The 21,729-nt window shown below is 43.0% G+C and overlaps 1 protein-coding gene across 2 annotated transcripts in view; it reads right to left on the bottom strand.

Moving 5' to 3' along the window:
* The window catches only part of ABLIM3 (actin binding LIM protein family, member 3), a 120,325-nt gene that overhangs the window by 76,988 nt on the left and 21,608 nt on the right, over positions 1 to 21,729 (bottom strand). For both annotated transcript variants that reach the window (XM_011931523.1, XM_011931522.1), the window contains one exon: positions 387 to 524. In XM_011931523.1, coding sequence (XP_011786913.1) covers positions 387 to 524 — 138 coding nt within the window. The remainder of the gene's footprint in view (positions 1 to 386; positions 525 to 21,729) is intronic.

Genomic DNA, 21,729 nt, shown 5'->3' with positions numbered 1-21,729 from the left:
AATAGGTACTCATCTCAAAAAAAAAAAAAAAAAGCATCTTGAATTTTATCCAAGATAGTTTGCACTTTCATTTGCTCTCACATTGATTTATAGGCACAAACCAGGAGTCTCTTCCGATGAGTAAGTTAAGTTTGCAGGACAGTCTTTTTCCTTCCGGGTCAGCACCTGCCCCTCCAAAGTTACCAGGATCCTCGTCTCCCTCACGTACCAACACACTGCCCTCATTCTAAGGGAGAATCTCATAAGAAGAGGGTCAGGGAAAGTCTCTTTAGGTCTTTGTAGATGTTCCAGCTGCCTATGTTTGTCCTTTCTGCCCCGAGGCATGACCTGGTGGTGCAAGAATGGTCAGGAATCTAAGAAGAGGGTGGGGGAGCTGAGCCTCCTACCTTGACAGGTGAAGCATCTGATGTGGAAGTGGTTGTTGTGCACGCGGACCACTTCCCCTTTGCAGGTGTCTCCACAGCGGTAGCACTGGATGACATTGGAGCTGCCCCGTGGATTATAAGGATTCTGCTGATAAGGAACTGTAAGAGAAACAAAGAGATCACTATCCAGAGGCCCTGATTCTTTGCAAAGTCTGCTGCAAGCCATTATCATAACTGTAGCTGGAAGAAAAAGCTGAAGGGGAAGAAATGATGCGCAAAGTATCTTCAATTCATCATCAGGATGACTGCCAAGCTAAGGTAGCACTGAGTGGTATGAGACATGTCCATAGACCTCCTAAAGCAAGCAAGGACTTTTGAGTGAGCATAGCCTTTCCTTGCAAGAACACAAGCCAAATCCCTGAATGAAGACAAATAAGAGGACATAGAGTATTTCAAGGTAAATTATCAGAAATACCATCTTTTGAGTAAGCTTTAAATTAAAATTAGGCCCCAAACTTGTCCAAGGGAATTTGGGACTTGCAACTGACTCAGAAGTTTCAAAGAAGTGGGTGACTGACCCTGCCTCCAAATGGCTTTTGAGTTAAGCAAGTTACAGCCCCTCTCTGGGCCTAAATTTTCATGTCTATCAAATGACGGTGGTCAAAGGTAGCACAGACTTTTATAAGGAAGGCATGAAGGGAACTGGAGGCACTCTGACTGGAGGGAGGCTAACAAGGGAACTCATCTCAAAGCTGCCTTTGAACAGCACTTTCCATAAGACTGGGAAAATGTTACATGTATATAATTAAGAAAAAAATACTGGTGGAGATTATGAAAGGGTTGAAGTCACTGGGAGCTGCAGTTAAGTGGCCAGCATTTGATGATGCTTAAGAGTTCTACCAGCTTATTGGGTCTATTATTCTCTTGCTAAAACCATCTCCAATTTTAGTATATGTGCTGCCAAAGCGAGAATGCTAAGACCATTTCATGGCTACTTTTCTAGATATCCTTTTCCGAGATACGTTTGGCTTGGCCATTCTAAAATCTAGTCATCTGATATTTCATTAGGCATCTGCCTAGAGCACAAAATCTCACGGTTGGAAGGAATGTTGGTAGCTGTCTGGTTTGATCTCATTATGCATAAGCTGTTGAGGTAACTTTGCCACTGAGAAACCTACTCTTCTCTCTTATAGAAAACCCCTGTGGCACTGGGGAGAGAATTACTTATTTCTTCAATTCTCACTCAAGGTTGAAGGAATAGTCCAAAAAATTCTGCTCATACCTTATTAGGAGAAGGCTCACTCTTGTCCTGGTTATAAAGATAACCACCTGATTGAGGGGGAATTGGTACCTATCATTTATGTATGTAGACTTCCTGGATAAACTCTGAATAAGTGTATCATAAATCAATCTGGACTCACAGCAACCTTGAACTACAAAGGAATTTAGAGCTCACCTATTTTGTGGATTCTTGACCCCGTGTGGTAGTTATGCCTGTTCACGGGAAATTTGAAGCTTTTCTTCTAGGCACATAGAGGATTGCACATGGTGACTTGCTTGGCAGTAAAATGTGAATTGAAATTGTGCATGTCCCTTCCAATTGGAAGCCTTAGGAGCCAGTATGTGATCTGCTATATTGCCTTTTCCCTAACCCAGCAATGAATGTTACCCCAGATGGTGTGCAGGATGCATCAGCTTGGATCCAGATTGAGGAGTCATGGAACAGAACTTCAAACTAAGCCATCATAAACCTCTATCATGAGCAAGAAGAAATCTCTGTTGTCATTGCCTCTGAGACTGCAGCATAACCTCGGTCTGACACTTCTCTTTAATTAAATTTAGTGTTATGTACATTATCTTGTAGCTCTGTTCATATTCTCAAAGAGGTCTATGATCTCCAAAACTGATCTCAGCTGCCCTCCTCCTTTTAAAGAGGAACAGGAAATTAGGACTTCTGATCATCTCCCATTTACAGGTATCCTGAATCACAAGCATGCTATAGGGCAAAGAGCTGGTTGGTTAGCACTGAAACGGTGACTTCTGACAACTTTGCTAACTGGGGTAGAAGAATAATATACTTCTCACAATCTTTCTTTCATGGAGTTTATGCACATTATTCATCTATTTTTCTCTGTCTTAAATTTAAGACAAAAATCAAATGAATCAGCTAGTTAACTAGAATCATTAATTAACTCATTAAATAGGTCAATACATGCAAAATATTTCAAAAACTGCATTAAGTGCTCCACAAACGTTCACTGGTATTACGGCCATCACATCCCCCCTACAGCTCTAAGCAGTCCTTCCCCAGCCCCTAGAATGTTCATAAACATTCTCTTTAATCTTATTTTCTTTTCTTTTTCTGATGCTCACTCAATGTTCCCTGGAAATATTTCACTCTCTCTTCTGCCCTGAATTTGTGAGAAAAATATAGATTCTGTTTACAGTGTGGTGATCTACCATTGCCAAGGGAAACAAAGCTGTGAGTCTGAAAATAAAATACGAACGAATAGTACAATCATCACTATTAACGCTGAGAGCTCTTAGAAGTCTCCAACAGTCCCTCCAGGATCACTGCACAAACTTTCATCTACCTCCTGTAATTCAACTTGTCTTATTGTTCAAGAGTCAACTTCTAAGATCAATTTGATTTTTTCTAATTGGATTTGATTTGCTGGGAAAGTGGGTTTGTGAGCATGGCCGTCCATCAGAACTCAGTCTTTGAACCACCCAGATAAAAAAGTGTAAAATCAGAGTGAGGGGAATGGATTGGGAAAATACAATTTTCTGGGGCTGAAGTAGTGATGGGACCCCAGCCCTAAGCTTGCTGCATGCCCTCAAGAGAAGGATGCTGCTTTGCTGATGCTGCATGTGGCCAGAGCTCTAGAAATGTCTGATGTTTGTAAATAGTCCCATAAGCAAAAATTTATACATTGTTGGTGTGAGTTCTTCCAGATTGCTGATGTAAGCTGTGATTACAAAAGAACAGTGTTATAACAACATTTGAGCTCACAGGTGTGGCAAGACCTTTCCTCATGCAGACTGGAAGTAGGAACTCTGGGTGTCAAGGGAAGCTAGGATGGGATATGCCACATCCCTGCTCCTGCCCTGTAAGCCAACTCATTTCCAGTAAGATTTTATATTCTTGGCTAATTAAATCAGAAACTTAATCTAACATTGTTCTGTGTGTGTGTGTACGTGTGTATTGGGGGGGTGTGTATACTTCTTCCTACCAATCTATAACTGCCCTGAAACGTTAAAATTTGTTGATTTTCTGCCAGTTATCATTTCCACTAATTTTTATTTCAGAAAATGCCAAGTTTCAGTCACACGATTTATAACATTTTTCTTATGCGTGAATGCCTTTTGAATTCCAAATTTGCTAACACATGAATATTTGAACTACCTTTTATGTTAGAAACTGCCTACCCTTGAGAGCAACATTTGAGACTAGTCACAAGCCTCAAAGGACATTAGCTCTGCTCATTTGTGAGACAATCCATGAAGCTGCCACGTTTAGACCTTATGGATTATGTGATCAATTTCTGAAATGCATGCAGAGAACCTCTGGCTTCTTTTTACATTACTGGCCAATAAAGGGTGCTCAAGACAGACATTCCCAGTTACTAGCCCTTAGTGTCATCCACTAGAACATTCTGAGATGATAGACATGTTCCAGAGATCTAAGTTGTCTAACATAATAGTCACAGGTGACTACTGGGTGCTTGAAATGTAACTAGTGTGACTGAGGAACTTAATTTTGAATTAAATATAATTTTAATTAAAATAAATCTACATTTAAATAGTCACAAGTGATTAGTGGCTACCATAATGACAGTGCAGCCTGATAGTTAAAAACAACAACCACAAAAAAAGACAACAAAAACCACAAAACACCAGGCAGAGGGAAAAGAAATGAAACTTGGTTGAATCCTGGAAATATAAAAATAAGATGCACAAAATAATTTAGGAATATCACCTCACACTAAAATGATTCGTTTTTATACCTAAAGAGTTCTAAAGTTGTACTTAAACAATTTGCAGTTGGAACCATTACACAGTCACCCATCCTGAATTTGACCTGGAAACAAAAGATCATGAGCAGTGAAATAAATGCTAATTTTTAAAGAAATCACACACTTTCAGGCACTGAAAGACTGAACAATCCTAATCTTTCCAAGAATAAAAGCGAGTAAATCAGTTGCCAATGGCTGTTGGTATAATTTTTTAAGACAAAACAAAAAACAAAAAACAAAAAACAACTTATCAATGCCTCTGAGATTAAAAATTAGGGATCTGAAACATTAAGCCCTCTTTTATATGCATACCAAATCTTTAGAGTTCTATGAAAAAGTACATCTTAATTCCACAACTAAATTTGTAAGTAAAGCTCTTCCCACATTTTAGAGATAATTTCAAGTTGTTGGAGCAAAACAACATATTGGAAGGGGAAGTGTGACTGACCTCCAGGTAAATGAAAGGAGCATGGGAGTTGAACATAACAGTAAACAAATTCAGCATCCAGTTTCTCCACCTGACTTTTCCTCCCTCTCTCATCTGTTGTTCTTTGTCTCTGTGTGGCTGGGGTAACCTGGGTTCCAACTCCCTGTCTGCTGTTACCTACTGTTCTAATTTTGGGCACATCATCTAACTTCTTTGACCCCAATTCCCTCTATAGAAGAGGTTGAACAAAATGATCCATACGGGTCCCTCCAATTACATGATTCTGCCTTGTGTGTCCTCTTCTGTGATTCTTTCTCTCCCTCCACACTCTCTCCTCTCCAGTAACTGGTCTCACTTTTAAACGAGACTTTGCTTTAAGTTACCAGATTTATTAGTCTCTTTTAAAAACAGCTAACGACACGATTCCTCTCCTATAAGCAATGTGACCTAAGTTATGTTCTTTCACTGATGTGCTGCCTGCACAGTTTTTTCCTCTCCTGAGAGTAGCTTGACCTTGTAGATAAAAATGTTCCCACATTTTAATAGAGTGTCTTTAAAGTAGTATTTAAAAGGCAGGAGCACCTATGCTATGCTGGTGTATAATTAAAAGAGTGGCAAAACTGACTTGGAGACAGCGTAACAACTGTGAATAATTGGCTGGAAGTGTAATATAAACAGTGGAACTTCTGGTTGAAAGGTGAAACATCAAGCAGAGAATCCACTGGTTCAGCAATGAGCATACAGCAGCCCAGGGCCCAGGGGATGCCATACATAAGCATGCAGGGTGCAGCCGCTTTCACACCTTGGTCTCAATTAGTGCCCAAAACTCAGAGTGTTCACAGGCATCCGCTAAATACCAAAGAAGACCTAAGTGTGGGTCCAGGCATTTCGCAGGTAGAAAGCAGCTGCCTGAAACATAAAGGTGGGGCCTGTATATGAGAGGATCTGGTACTTCACAGCAGGGGCCTCCGGTTTGATTTCAGAGTTGAGCCAGGGCCCAGGCGCTGATCCTGTTTCCTACAGTGAGGCCACAGAGTCATGGGATCATTACACTGAAAGGGGCGAGAAGCACACGACACAGCGGGTAAGGAATGGATGCTGGAGTCACTGGGCTTGGATTCCAGCCCTGCCACTTGCTGGTTGTGTGATCTTGACTAATTTACATAAACCCCGCCTCAGTTTCCTTATCTTTAGAGTAAGAATAACTGAAGTAATTTGTGAGTATTAAATTACTTAAATTATATAAAAGTGCTTAGTGCATTGCTTGGCCTCAATAAGCAATAATTAATATTAACGGATCTCTGAATCCATGTCTCCTCACCCCTAACCCAGGGCAAGGATTCTTTCTAAATCACCCCCATCAGCTACCCATGGAGCTTTGCTCAAATATTTCTCAGATTCATTTTCTGACAAGTCCAGCAAAGGTTTGCTGGATTTTCCTTTTTGCTGACTGCCAAGAAAAAAACCCCTTGGCTGCAGACCATTCACCACTATAAGCAACCTCTTCTTTCTCCCCCTGTCTCTGGAGGTCTCTCTGCTTGTGGGTTTGTGTGGCTGCAGAGACAGGTGGCTGGCATGCTTTTGATATGTTCTCCAGAGAAATGTGTGAACTGGGTGTTTCCCTGTGCCAGGAAGAGGGGTTATGATCTTTGTTATCCTAGGGCGTTGTATTTTGGGCACATCTGCTGTTTCCAGGGGAGGCATCAGTGTGTCTGTTGTGTGTGCTTACTTAGAATAAGTGAGTGATTTGTTTTCTGAAAACTCTGATAGGGAGATTACAAGAACTGCTTCTGGTAACCCCAAGGGCCATGCAGGTGTCACCTCATTGTGGCATTAATCTGCATTCATTGTATGAATACCTGGGAGTAGGCTTTAGAGCAGAAAGGGCCTGGGAGGCTATTCGTATACATGAGATTGTGAGCTCTGTGAGGGCAGGGACCGTATCTTTCTGGTTCACCATTACATCTCAGTGCCAGGCACAAAGTGAGTGCCCATCTCGTTGTGTCGTTGTTTCATTCACACTTGCAGAATAAAGAAAAGGATGGCTGAACTGGTCCAGTGGTTTCACTTAACAGATGAGAAAGCTGAGACCCAGAGGACAAGACAGAAGAGGACAAGAAAAACTCACACAGCAACTGATGCTAGCCTCAGTGCCTGGAGGTATCTGTTCTTGGACCACAAAATGAGAGAGGCTGGAGAGGGTGAGGTGGGGAGAGTTCACAAGGGGCTAAATTATCCTAAGTCTGGAGGTCATGCTGACGTTTAGGGTTAGAGTTAGTGGGCTGGGGGTGCATGTTCCAAGATGCAGAAGCATAACATAGGAGAGGGTTTGGAAGTGAAGCCATGCATGAAGTAATAGAAGCAGTTAATGCATAAGGAAAAGTCTTGAAAGATAATAGATAATATTTAGAGGGTGGGTCCTCTATGTCAGGCAGTGTCCTCAGCCACTTACATATGTCATCTCAGTGAGCCCTCGTAACTCAAGAGGGGATACTATTATCCTCATTTTACAGGAGAATGAAACTCAGAGACCTGAGGCCCCCTCTCCAAGGTCACACAGTTAGTAAATGGCAGAGGCAGAATCTGAACTCAGACAGTCTGACTTTCAAACCCAGGCTCTTACCACTAAGCTCAACTGCCTGCAATGCAACAGTGCCAATGGAATGGCTACCTCTGGGGAGGAAGTGGGAAGTGGGGGTAAAGGGGTATCTAACTTTTCCCTAATAGTAGTCATCCATTACCCAGTTGTTTTAAAAAATAGTTTAAGAAGATGTAAAAAATAATGATTGGAGGTGACTAGAGTACAGGCCAGGAAACAGGAAGAGCAATTCAGCATCCCTGGCAGGTGATGAAGAAGCAGTGATTGCTGCTCCAGGGCCAGGGATGTCAGCTTTGGGCAGCATTCCTGGCATGGGCAGGTAAAGCCTGACAGGTGTGTGTGCTGGGCCCCAGAGAGATGCAGGCGCTGCAGGTGTTGGCAGCTGCAGCAGGGCGGAAGTATGAGTCCTCCGGGAACCCCTGGGTCCTTTCACAGATGGCCCCAGCCTGGCTGCAGTTTCCCATGTCAGCGGGTCAGTAACACAGCCTGTCTTCCCAGGAGGATGTTGTAAAACCTTTGCTGCAACAGAAACTCCTCCGCAGCTTCCCTCTGCCAGGCTCATCAGCATGCTCCATGGTCATGGCGTGTTGCTGGCAACACGGCTCGCGCCGCCTTCTTCAGAAACGTGTTGTCGGGACATGTGTCAGAACGGCATGCTCTTGGCCAGCCAGACTGCTCTTGTCTGACAGCCAGCTGCCACACGGCAGCTCCAGCAGAAAGGGTTTGGGTTAGATAGACCCAAAGGGGCCTTCACTGCAGCGAGCTTCACAAGCAAGGAGGACTACATGGCAGCCCATAACGTCAGAGAGTTCTTTATTTCTTGTATTTCAACTGGTTCCTATTTCAAGATAAGTGAAAATGAAGTTTCAGCTGCCGGGTTGCTGCCCCTCCCTCCTCTCCTCTTTCCTCCTCTGCTGTTGACTGTGCCTGTGTCTGCGGGCTCAGCACAGGGCCCCTTTCAAAGTAGTCAAGTAGATCTGTGTTCTCATTTCTTTCCCCAAGATTCTCCTCCCTACCCCTGGGCCGGGGAACCATTCTTATTAGCTGGGTGTAAAGGAGCCCTTTCTGCCCTCCCTAACTTATGCTTTCTCTAGAATGTTTAGCTTTGTCATAAATCCTTCTGTTCTTCTAAAGGGACAGGCTTTTAAAATTCAAAAGCTAGGAAGCCACCCCTTCTGCCCCTGTTCTCTGCTGCCCATCCCAGCCCGAGGCCTTGCTCACTGAATAGAGGGAAAGGCACAAGAGTGGTGGGTAAAGGAAATCCTAGTTAATATTTCAAAAATACCATCCGGCTACACTTGGTCATGGGTTTTAAGAGCATGATGTACACAGTGGTATAAAAAGTAGCTGAGGAATAAAGAAGATTTGATAGAGAAGGGGAAATACTCCTAGGGTGGCTACCAGTCTGGGCATTTTTTCCACTTTGGAGTGGGCTTCTGCCAATCACCACACACTCTCTTGTCACTGCTGAGTCAGTTCTTTGTGATCTTTACAAAGCCCCCAGTCAGGAACACAAAGGAGCCGGTAAAAATAGCTAAAACAACTAACATTAATGGAGCAACCACTATGTGCCAGGCATTGTGCTATGTGCTTCCCAAGCATCCTCTCATTTAATGCTCACAACTTCATGAGATAGATACCGTATGATCCCCATTTTCTGTATGAGAGTGTGAAGCACAGAGAGGATATGTGAAGTTACACCACATGTAAGTTTAGAGTGAGGGTTCAGACAGGCATCAGCAGCTGTAGAAGGGGCTCAATTTCTTCTCATCTCCTTTCCCTCCAGTGGGTGTTCCGTCAGGTCCTCCTTCTGCCCAGTGTATCCCGAAGGAGAGAGGAGGGACTGCCTCGACCCCAGCAGGGAGAAGGGGGTTGCCTTGCACTGGAGGCCTGTGGTGCTCTTTCCAGCATCTCTCCAGCTTATCTGAAAAATACTATTTGGGTTTCGTCTGGGGCCCTGGAAACTATGTTGGAAATAGAGGAACTTTAGGCAGCCAGCAATTGTCTTTGTGCTATGAGTGACTCAGTCTCCTGGCCTTTGAGTCAGAGGTTTTAATACATACACAACACTTGCTTCCTGAGATGCTGGCAGGCCACCGTGCACTGATGTATTGCGGGGAAATCCAAGGAATCTTAACTGTGAACCCGGCTTTCCTCGACGTGGCAGGGAAGTATCAGAGTGGAGGGAATAGAGAAAATACCTAGTCTAGACATTTCTGGATTTTTTTTTTTTTTTAAGCTATGAAGCCTTTCTTGAAATGAAATGATGAAATGGCCTCTAGGTTATACTGTTTCTGTTGCAAACCATGCATGGAATGCAAACCTGTGACACCCTGGTCATCGTTCAGGGAAATTCCCTAGACCAGCGGTTGTCTGTGTTGGATGTGGCTCCCAGAAGGACTTTATTTGGATGGCCCGGTGTTTGTTTTTACATCCTTGCAGATCACCATGGTTCCTACCTCTTGTTTTTACCTTACCCCTGGCCAGCTTCTCTCCTGTACTGCCAGGCGCTTTAAGGCCTTGGAGCTATGAGCCCCACCTGGAAGCCAGGCAGATGAATGCAGAGCTGCAGTGACTGAAGTAGGGTAGGGCCTGAAGTGCCACCCCTTGTGACCTCATCCCACCCCAGGGCAGCTTCCAGGGCCCCTTCTGCCCCATCTCATCCACTTTCCCATCCTGACAGATGCAGCCCTGTGGCTCAGGGTCTCTACGATGCTGGCCACACCAGGACAACCAGGAAACATTTGATGCTGGCCACACCAGGACAAGCAGGAAACATTGGGGAAGTTTCAGTTTCAGATCAGGGACACTTGCCTGAGGGCAGGCCAAAATGAGGGCTAGACAATGCGAGTCAGGAAATTCCTGAAGCCGTTGCAAGCATCCTCCATTCTTATGGGGCAGAGGTCTACTGGAGGCCCCTTTTTGTGTCCAAAGTGCTTCTCCCATTGCTCAAAGTCCTACAGGACTACCCACTGATGGCCTCCGCAGTCATCAGCTCACTAGAAGCTTATCGGAAGTGATCACACCATGTGACAGGACCCTTCCCTCAGAAATCTGAACCGCTAGCCAGGGCCCCATTCCCCAGGGCTGGGAGGACAGCCTGACCACCACTCCAATTCCGTCCCTTCCTCTTGCTCCTCTCTCTCGCTGTTCATTCACTCTCCTCCCCTCTTTCCCTTTCTGCCTTTCTTTCTTCTTTCTCCTCTGTCATACTGCAATTCTTGCTAACATCTGGTTCTTCCTTGGGAGAGAGAACCAGTTCCTTGTCTGTCAATCAGTTTCTGTGAGACCTCAGGGAGGACACTCCCCATCTCCAGGCTCTTGTTTTCCCATTTACAAAGTACAAGAGTTGCATTCTGCTATCTCTGTTTCCTTTCAATTATAATTGAAACACAGGTCACAACATGACATGTTTTTAGAGGCCAGGCAGGTCATGTAAAGGAAAAATCGACCCAAAGGGACCAATCTGGAGAGTCTGGACCACCTAAAGGGGAAAAAATTACTGGGCCTCAGGGGATTATGGCCATGCACAAATATGTCAAGGTTCCAAGGAGGCCTATCTGTGGGGGCTAAATCCTGCCTGTGGGCCTCCAATTTGGGTCTCTCCATTCAGACAGATAGATGACCACAAAGTCACTTTTAATCACCATCTAAGGGAAGTCACATGCTCACCACATGCCTGTAGGATCTGGAAGAACAGAATATTCTGAAATGAGGTCTTGCAGAGCCCCTGGGTGGATGGGGACACACCACAGAAGCATGACACTCTCAAGGTCTCGGTGACATTACTTAGGGGTAGGAGGTGGTTTTCAAACGTTCTTTGACCATGACCCACTGGAGGAAATTAATTTTGCATAATGACTCAGTACACAAGTATGTGAAACAAAACTTTCATAGTCAAAACTTAGTACAATCAAAATTTTGTAGTGCACATGATGTGTACTGGTATTTTATTTTAGTTTTCATTCCATTCTATTTCATTATTTTATGCTATTTCATTAAAAAATGTTATTTGCACCCCCATACATCGATTTCAGGATCTGGCAATGGGTTGCACCACATAATTTAAAACATCCTTCTCTAGGGTATGTAAAAGATCACAAGTCAAAGAATGATACAAATTCTGCTAACTTTGTGCTGTCCAAAATGGTAGCCATTAGTCATTTGTGATTACTTAAATTAAAATTAGTTAAACTTAAAAATTCAGTCCCCCAGTCCAACTAGCCAATTTCAAGTACTCAATAGCCACATGTGGCTAGTGGCTACTCTAGTGGACAATGAAGAAACAGTGTTTTCCTTCTATGGAGTATTCTATTGGACATCTGGTCTATGCCAAACTTCACTGTTTGCTAATGAAGAAACTGAGGCACAAGGCCCTTTAAGGAGATATATTTGAGATTGGGAAGGCATGGACTGGGGCCAAACTGATGAAGCCTCAGGGATGTCTGTCAGTGGTCACAAAAGCAGTCAAGACGAGATGTGGGCTTTGCAGATTTATCCTCACTACAGGACTCTCAACCCAAAGTCCACATCCTGCCTTCCATACACAAGCTGTCAGATCCTAACCTTAATCTTCACAGAAAGCAGAAGCCAATCTCCATGTTCTACTGGGCATTTATGGGAAAGTGTATGTCAGCTGGAGAGCGAATAGGGTACGGAACCTGTCAGATCTGGGTTCAAATTCAGGCTCTGCCTCTCACAGACCTCTCAGTGCGTGTAAGTGTGGGCAAGGCGCTTTGTGTCACTGAGCTTTAGCTTCTCCATCTGTAAAATGGGGATAGTCGTATTTTACCTTCCTTTCAAGATTTTTGAAAGAATAAGATGCAATATACATAAAGCACTTATCACATTTTCTGGCATACGGTAAGTGCTAAGCAAAAGCTTGCTGTAACAATAATGATAATGATAGTAATACTACTAATAAAAAGAGACTAAAACATGTGGAGATGTCAAGATAAAGTAAAAACACTTTCTACCCTAAAGGAAGTTCCAGGATAGGGTAGGGGAGATTGCTTTTTATTGCATCTCTAATGCTAAGCCCAGTACTGGTAGGCACTCGATTTATGTATTTCAAAGAAATGACTGACTAAATGACTAAATTATATCCACAAGTAGCTACAATCTAAGGTAGAACTTGGTAAAAGAATCAGAGAGGACAATATATGAAGTGAGATGATTTTATGAATTATTCCTGATTAGGAAGGGGAGAAGAGAAAGAAAAATTAGGAAAACTACCATGGAGAGATGGCATTTTAATTTTTTTTATTAGGTTGTTGGTACATGATACATGGGACTAAGAAGTCAAGACATAATAAGTAACCAAGAAAAATAGAGAAGAAAAAGACCAAAAACAGTAGGAGGAAAGATAAGGAATATTTTGAGACATCCTTTGAGATAAGAGAATTTAAAGATCTCCCCCCCAAATCAATGGACAAACATCCCATTTTATCTTTAGGAAACAAAGCATCATTCAAAGTTTCAAACTGAATTTGTGTAGTCTGGGGGAACTATTTAATCTCTGTGAGTATCAGCAAGGAGTTCTCAATTATGGTTTGGCCCATGTATAATGCCCTGCAAACAGCGTTTTTCACCCACAAATGTAGTGGACATCTGTTGTTTTGCCTGCTCAGCATCTGCTCTCTGCTTCATCTGGCAGTAGAACCTCTTTCCTGTAGGGAAGCCACTCCATGGGGTTTGGGTGGGGCCTGTCCCAGCATGAGGTGGGTGAATAGTAGTTAGGCCAATTAGGACAGCCCAATCCCCTTTCCATATGATTGGCAGGCATATGACCTAATTCTCTCTGAGGCTTTTCTGCAAGAGCTCTTAGAAAAGCCTCCTGGTTGCTAAGCCAACCAGGAGGTAGTCTGGGGCTCCTTTGCCATCTTGCTCTACATGTTGAGAGAACCTGTTAGAGATGGAGAGAGACAGGGAGAGAGAGATAGAGATAGAGATAGATAGATAGATAGATAGAGAGAGAGAGAGAGAGAGAGAACAGAACCCTGAATGCATGCATCATTTAAGTCTGTGGATTTTCCTGGATCTGAAGCCACTGTGCTTCCCAATATACAAACCAATATAGTACACTGGAGGGTGGGAGGAGGGATCAGGAAAAATAACTAGCAGGTAGTAGGCTTAATACTTGGTTGAGGAAATAATCTGTACGACAAACCCCCATGACACAAGTTTACTTATATAACAAACCTGCACAAGTATCCTTCAACTTAATATAAAAGTTTAAAAAAGAGATAGGAGCTAATTTGAGTTAGGGTTTTTTTCACTTGGAATGAACTAATTTATGTCCTAATTACTCACAATTCTCCATCAAAATCACAATCTTCCATTAATTTAAATTAAAGAAACATTTCAGGGCCACTTCATGCCGATATACCTTCTGTATCTAACATGAGCCATAGCGTGGAGATTGCTGGAGATTGAATGATGGACCAGGTGAGCATGGCGTCTGCCCTCATGTGACTCACACTCCAGTGGGGGAATGGTGGGAGAGGAAGAGGAGTATTGTGGCAGACATAGTTGCTTCCCAGCAGCCACTCCTTCTTCTGTGAATAGAATCTCTTTCCTGGAGGAACCAATTTTTGTTTAATCTCCCCTAAGCAGCCATGTCTTTTGAGAAAGGTTGTGACCTTTCCTGACTTGGGGAGGGAATCTTGTTTGGTGAAAACTGATCCTAGTAATCTCGTTCCTTTGCCAATGATTTAATTTAGGCAAAGACATGTGAAATACTCCCGGCTAATGAGATACCAGGGAGGTCCCCTGGAGTGGGAGAGGGTCCTGGGAAGGTTTTCTTGGATGGAGGTTGTTATGCACATGTGACACCGGAACTGCAGCCCTGCAATCCATGATGGATTCTGAGGGGAGAGCCCCTTAAGATGGAAGGAATCTGGGTCTTGATGGTGTTGCTGAGTCTCTGAATTAGCCTACCTTGGAACTGGCCCTCTCTGGGGTTCCTGTTATGTCAAATAAACGTGTTTAGATTGTTCAAGCCAGTTTTAGCCGGGGGCTGTTACTTGTCGCTGCAAACATTCTAGCATCTACGCAGTTAGGAGAGCTTTCTGGAGCAGCTCCGGATATGAACTAATTAGCCAAGCAGAGTTAGGGTAAGATTGGGGGTCCTATAGCAAAGTCAGTGGTTAGGGGGTCCTACAGCAAAGTCAGTGGTGGGAAGGAACTGACTCTTTCAAGGTTGAAGGAACTGATTCCTTCAAGGTGGTTTGACTGTATGAGTGTTTCTCAAAGTGGTCAGCTGATCACCTGCTTCAGAATCACCAGGGCGGGGAGCAGGATTGTTAAAATACAGATTCCTGGGCCCCATCCCAGACTTACTGAATTGGGTTTTACATTTTAAACAAGCTCCTCTGGAGATTCTTTTCCTCACTAAAGGTCAATAAATCTTGGGCTAGAGACTAGAAAGAAGATCTTAGCACAGTCTTCAGCACTGAGAGAATAGAAATCTTGATATCTGATACTAATGTGTATCAAAAGTGCTGTCACCATATAATGTGCCAATATCCTTCGAGTATTACAAAGTATATTTTCTCTGATGTGTTTGCCAACTTTCACAAATGTTTAAAAAGTCAACTGGCATTGAAAAAATGTCCCAATACAGCTAGATTAAACACACACTTAATGCACTCAGCCCTGGCAGATGGTTTTTCTTTTCTAAAGTTGTTGTTCCTTTTAGGAAGAGCTGTTTTAGGTCTGTAATTAAAGCCATCTCCCATCAGGCAGACATGAACAACACAGGTGGCTATGCTGGCAGAGAGATGGGCAGATGGGCATAGGTGTTTTTCCTCGCTCCGTCATGTCTTCCTAGCTCTGTCCCTTCAGATTTCAGAGCCAGCATGTGAGGGTGTCACTTGTGCAAACCAAAGTCAGTCCTTCAACATGATAAACTGAAATTCATCCTTGGCTCCTCATATTCCCCTTCCTGGCCTACTCATTATCAAGTCATATAGACCAATCCCTTACAGAGCACTTGAGCTCAGCCTACTCTCTTCATCTCTTCATCTCTTCCAGCCATAGCCCAGCAACAGGCATCTTTCACCTGGGCTACCACAGCAGCCTTCTACCGCACCTCTTCTCTAGTTCACCAGTTCTTGACTGGGGATAATTCTCTGACCCCTACCTCTCTTTCAGCAGTCATTTGACAATGCCTGCATTTGGTTATCACAAATGGTGTGTGTGTATGTGTGTGTGTGCTATAGGCATCTAGTGGGTAGAGGCCGGGGATGCTGCTAAACATTCTACAATGCACAAGACAGTTCTTCCTCCTCCCCTCAGTGCAGAATTATCTAGTCTAAAATTCACAGAGCTAAGTTGAGAAATCCTACTTTCCATGGATCCCCTCCATCCCACAGATCTCAGGTCAAAGGCCCTTCACTGACTTCCCTCAGGAGTATAAACCCTACTTTCGTTGGTTCTCATAGTCCTGGGTACTCTCTCTTGATTGCACTGCAATCAAGGATTTGTTTGTATATCAGTTGTGATTATTTGTTTAATGTCTATTTCCTCCATTGGGCTCTAAGCTTGATGAGGGCAGGGACGGTATCTCTTGAGCTTATCTCTCTAGTCCTAATTCTGAGCATAATAGCTAGCACACTGTGGTTTACAAGAAACGTTTAAAAAATAATTTACTTTGTACAATTCATGTGCAATTAAAAAACACAATGATGAGTATAGCTCTTGTCTATAAGAAAACGACATCCTTGTTGGGACCATCTGAAAAATCTCTACTACAAGATGAGAAGTGTCTTGTAGTTTAAGAAAAGCATAGTCAGGATACTGCAATGTTAGCAGTTCTGAAACTTTTTGGCATCAGCACTCCTCTATACTCTTAATTTTTATTGCAAACTCTAAAGAGCTTCTGTTTAGATGGGTTACATCTATAAATATTTATCATATTAGAAATCATATCAGATATTTTTTAAAAACAAAAATACACAAGCACAGATTCCAACAGCCATCAGGGTGATGGCCTCATCACACATCACCTCTAAAAAACTCCACTGTAGTAAAACAATGAGATTGAAAGAGGCAAATAACTTCTTAGAATTATTACACAAATAGTATTATCTTGTGGACCCCTTGAGGGGTCTCAGGGACTTTCAGGGATTCCTGGAACATCTTCAAAAGCTGTTGTACTCCAGAAATCCTGATGCTATAGACATCACATCTTGAAGAGGAATCAGAGCAAGTTGATTGGAAATGCTCCATCTCAGCTGGCTCTTGAAAGATGGGAGGCATCAGGACACCCCACATAGACAAACACCTCTTCTGCTGGCCCACTGAATGGCTCCACAGCAAGAAAAAGCAAACTATGGCTCAGGGACAATTCTGTCCCACTAACTGTCTTTATAAATAAAGTTTTATTGGAACACAGTCTTGCTTACTCATTTACATATTATCTATGATTGCTTTCAGGCTACAATAGTGGAGTTGAATAGTTGCAACAGAGACCACATGACTGCAAAGTCTAAGATATTCACCATGTGGTCCTGTACAGAGAAAGTTTGCAAACTTTTGTTCTTTAGAATGTTTGCAAAGGCAAAGAGTTCAGTAAAAACTAAACCTGATGTCAAATGACTTTTTACATGTACTCCTTGTCTCTAAATTAGTCTGGGGGTCAGTGAGTGAGGAAGAAAGGTGGGAAAGAACATACTTCCATCAGGTGGGGTAAAAAGACCACTAGCTTGGTAAGCCATACTGAAACTTCTAATTCTCTAACATACTGGGAGACTTGGGGCAAGTCACTTACCCATTTTGGAAGGCTGAAGAGGATGGAACATACAGGGGAAAATTTCTCAACAGCCAGAGCTGCAAATAACTGCTTCTCTAGGTAGTGAGCTTCCTGCATGTGGGAAGCTGGCAGAGGCTGCATGATCACTATGCCAAGACAGATGGGAATCAGACCTTTGAGAATCAGATGCATAACTGTATTAAGTCAGGGAGCACTGACTAAGTGCTCAAGGGTAGGTCATGCAAGTGAGTGACATCAGTTGGGATAACACAAAGGGAGTGGAAGATTGTGGCTAAACAGGCACAGCCCCTACTCAGTTCCAACTGATTCCTGCCAGGTGGGGACATGGGCTCAGTGAAACCAGAAATATGGATTTAAAGTAAAACTCCCAGTTTTTATATCTTGGCTCAAATATTTAAAAAATAAATGAAAAGAATACTATGTGAGACAACTAAAACACATTTATGGATCATTTTCTCACCCAGGCCATGAGGATAAAATAAACTTTGGTGTCATTGTCAGCTTAAAAATGCTTAGATTCTAAGCAAATAAAAGCAACCCTTTGAGGGTTTTTTGATTTTCAAAGTATCTTAACATCATATCTCATATTTTTGTTATTCAACAGCATAGTCAGGACTAGCACCCGGGACTTGTGACTCTAAGCCTAGTGTTCACAGGACGGCTACCGATACCGCCACAGCAGAATAAAGATCTGCACTTAGAGGAGTGGATGGAATGGAACAAAATAAATATGAGTAGTGAAGGGAGGAGAATTAATCAGAATGAGTGAGCAGGGAGAAAGGTCTTTCCAGGAGGTGCAGTAGACATGACTAGGGCAGCGTATATACAGAAGACAATCCATTTGGAACCACATGTGTGACATCAAGTGAACAGCTACTTCAGGGAGACCTTCTTTTAACTTCAAAGGCTTAGGAGCCAGTAGATTCCTGTTTCACTTGAGCTAGTTGGAACTGGGTTTTGGTTACCTGTACTCTAAGAGTTCTTACTAATACAAAGTCTTAAAGAGGAGATTAAAGGTTTGCACTATTATAGTGCAAGAACAACCAAAACCAATACATAAATGTATTCCAATAAAAATCTGTATTCTAATAAAATGTATACATAAATGTATTCAATTCAATGCATAAATGTATTCCAAAAATGTGTTCCAATAAAAATTTATATACAAAGACAGATAGTGTGTCAGAATTGACCCTTGAGCCATAGTTTATCCACTCTTGCTACAGAATCATTCAATGGGCTAGAGAAGAACTGATGCCACCTATTTTACAAAGCCTGCTCAGAGGTTATTTGCTGGAGTTATTAGACTAGATGACCTTGAAGGCCTCTTCCCACTGTGAGATTCAAGGATGCTTTGAATTGATTTTGTCTTAAGTATATAGAGGTAGAATCTCTACCCTCAAATCAAGCTATGTTCCGAAACTATGTTTGGAATGAAACGTGTCCTCCAACAAAAAGCCTCCAACCATAATTACCAGTTCTACAACTGAGCATATGTTGATGGAAGCCTCGATTCACAGTGAGCCAGTTAAAATGCAAGAAAGGGACAGCTAGCAGATCTTTCAAGTTAGAGTCCAGGCTGTTAATTACTTTTGTAAAAGAAATACATAAACATACAGATGGCAATTACAGTAAATATGATCATCTACATATAAATATAAAAATCCTACCCACTCCTCAAGGCCTATCTCATATGCAACACACTTCTAGAAATATTTCCTGCTTCTCCCCTCCTCCCTCTCCAAGTATGAGCTTTCTTTAAAAATCTCATGTCATGTGCTTCTTATGGCTAAGCAGTGGTTCTCAAAAGGATGCATTCTCAATCCTGATGCATTCTCAAATGCATCAGAATCCTTGGATGTCTTGTTATGACACATGACCCAGGGTTTTTGACTCAGGGGGTCCAGGGTAAGGACTGAAACTGTGCATTTCCAACAAGTTCCCACGTGATGTTCATCCTGTGGGTCTGGAGACTACATTTTGAGAACGACTGACCTGCAGCGTCGTTCACCTATAAGACACCTACCTTTTCATTTGTTTTATTTCTCTATCAGACTGCAAATTACTTGAGGAGGGATGCTACTCAGTTCTGTGTACCCTGGAGTATTCTTGTGGGCACTCAACAAACATTTGGACACACCTATGGGGTGAGCTGAGGAGTTAAGTTTTTGGTCAGCATAAATGTGACAGCTGTTTCCTACAACAGGTATTTCTTGAGCCCACAAGGAAGGCAAATGCAACAGACTTGTTCCCACGAAACAACCAGCACAGGAAATGTCTGTGGCTAAACCACGCCGTAATGGAAATCGCAACACAATCAAGCTCTCCGTTCTGGTGGAAGAACAAAACCCAAATGAAACCCGTCAAATGGTTATGCAACTTCCACCACATATAAGGTGCATTACCGTGCATTAGGCGGGGGGTGGGCAAAAAAAATAATAGAAATACTAAAGACTATCTAAATCCCCTTTATAGGAAATCCATTAAAAAAGTATGTTGGAAATACAAAACGTTGACTTGTTGTGTGACCAAACAAGAAGGGCTCACCTGGGGAAAGACCATATTCCCTAAAAGCAGCAACAAAGGAAGTAGAGACACCTTCAGACAGTGATGGATAAGCACAGACTTGACATTAGGGGAAGAGAAAATGTGAGGAGGGACTCTGTGATGGCTGAATTGTGTCCTCTTGTCCCTTTCTCTCTCACCCCTCAATTTCACGTGATGGAGTCCTTACCCTCAGTAGCTCAGAATATGATTGTATTTGGCAATAGGGTTTTTAAAGAGAAAATTAAGTCAAACTGAGGTCATTAGGGTAGGCTCTAACCCAATATGACTGGTGTCCTTATAAGAGGGGATGGGACACAGGCATGCACAGAGGGACAGCCACGGGAACTCACAGGGGAAAGACGCCCACCTACGAGCCAGGAGAGAGGCCTTAGAAACCAACCTTTCCCACACTGTGATCTTGGACTTCTAGACCCCAGAACTGTGAGAAAATAAATTCCTATTGTTTAAGCCACCCTGTGTGTGGCATATTGTTATGGCAGCTCTAGCTAACTAACACTGTAAATAATTATTTTAAATAGCATAAAGGATATAAAAGCTGTCAGGGAATCAGGACCATGCAATGGCCCTGGAGTAGAAGGTGCCATGCCCTATCTATCCAAGTCCCAGCCCTATCATCTGCTGGTTGGAGAATCCCAATAGGTTCTAAGGAGTGATCTCCTTTCCTCACTCATTCTACACATAGTAGCCAGGGGGATGCGTTCAAAATGCTATCTGATGATGCTTAACCCAGACTCCCACCACCTCCAGTGGCAACTTAAAACCATTCAATGACTTCACTCCACTCTTGGGATAAAGCCAGGCTCTTTGCCATGGTCCACAAGGCCCTGTGTGATCTGGCCCCTGTTGGCCTGCCCAGCCTGTCTCAGACTCTGCTCCCCTCTGGCAGGAGAAAGCAGCCTCACTGGCCTCCTTCCTTTTCCAATGCATCCTGCTCCCTCTCCACACTAGGAGATTCCCACTCCAAAACAGACACGCCAGAGATGCTTCCTGTTCAGCTGGGTTACGTGTCCTAGAAAACACATTTTGAAGCAGGTGGCTTTCAGCAGGGAGAAGTCCTGTCTGCTCATGCCCCACTGCCCTGGTCAGGTTAGCCATCGGGAGAAACTGTCTAAGCAGCAGCTGAAAAGTGTCAAGAGCATCGAGCGAGGGGACTGGTAAAAAATGAGGCCTATGGAGGGGCACGCAGGATGTTCTTCCCAGTCTAGACACTGATGAATCCTGGTGACAGCACCATTCCTCTGGGAATTGTAAAAGGAACTGAAAGGTGAAATTGTGGGCCTGTCGGCCAAAATGAGTCACCTGCTCTGATGGGCATGATGAAAGGTTTCTTTCTTTCTGGTCTGGATTGCTCACGCCCTTCCAGACACAAAGAGAAGAAGCGAAGCCTCTATCCTATGGTCACTATTCTGTGTCTCTTTTGATCATCATTTAGTTGTAGAGACTATGCTTTTGGAATGAGATACTGAAACACATGAAGGGATGCATGGTCTAACAGTGGGATGAAACATTTTGAAATTAAGACAATTGTATATGAGGACACTAGACCCACAATGAACTGAGTCTTTTTACCTTGCCCCATTTACCTATAACCCAAATAAAGCTGTGTTTGCCTTGCACTCAATTTCTGTGTTGAGTTGTATTAAATTTTAATGATTGAAAGAAACACAGCCAGCAACCAAAAGTAATAAAAAAGCAATTCAAATCTTTTCTGGCTTTATTCTCAAAGAACAGGCAAGGGAGGAAGGCATCTGTTTAATAACTAGCAAAACAGAGGCTAACACAGACTTTCTCATTCATTGCCTCATTTGATCTTCACCAACCACGAATCAGGTGAGGCAAGGACCACTCTGTCTATTTTATAGATGAGCAAACAGAGGCTTGGGGAATTGGGGAATGTGCCCAAACTTCAACACAGACCTTCTGACTCCTAGTTCAGTAAGCTTTCTCTTCTCTTTAGGCACACACACACACACACACAC

Source organism: Colobus angolensis, unplaced genomic scaffold, assembly GCF_000951035.1.
Source record: "Colobus angolensis palliatus isolate OR3802 unplaced genomic scaffold, Cang.pa_1.0 Scaffold90, whole genome shotgun sequence".
In the NCBI taxonomy this organism is placed as follows: Eukaryota; Metazoa; Chordata; class Mammalia; order Primates; family Cercopithecidae; genus Colobus; species Colobus angolensis.
Note: the sequence above shows the minus strand (reverse complement) of the source record. Positions and strands in the feature narration are given on the sequence as shown.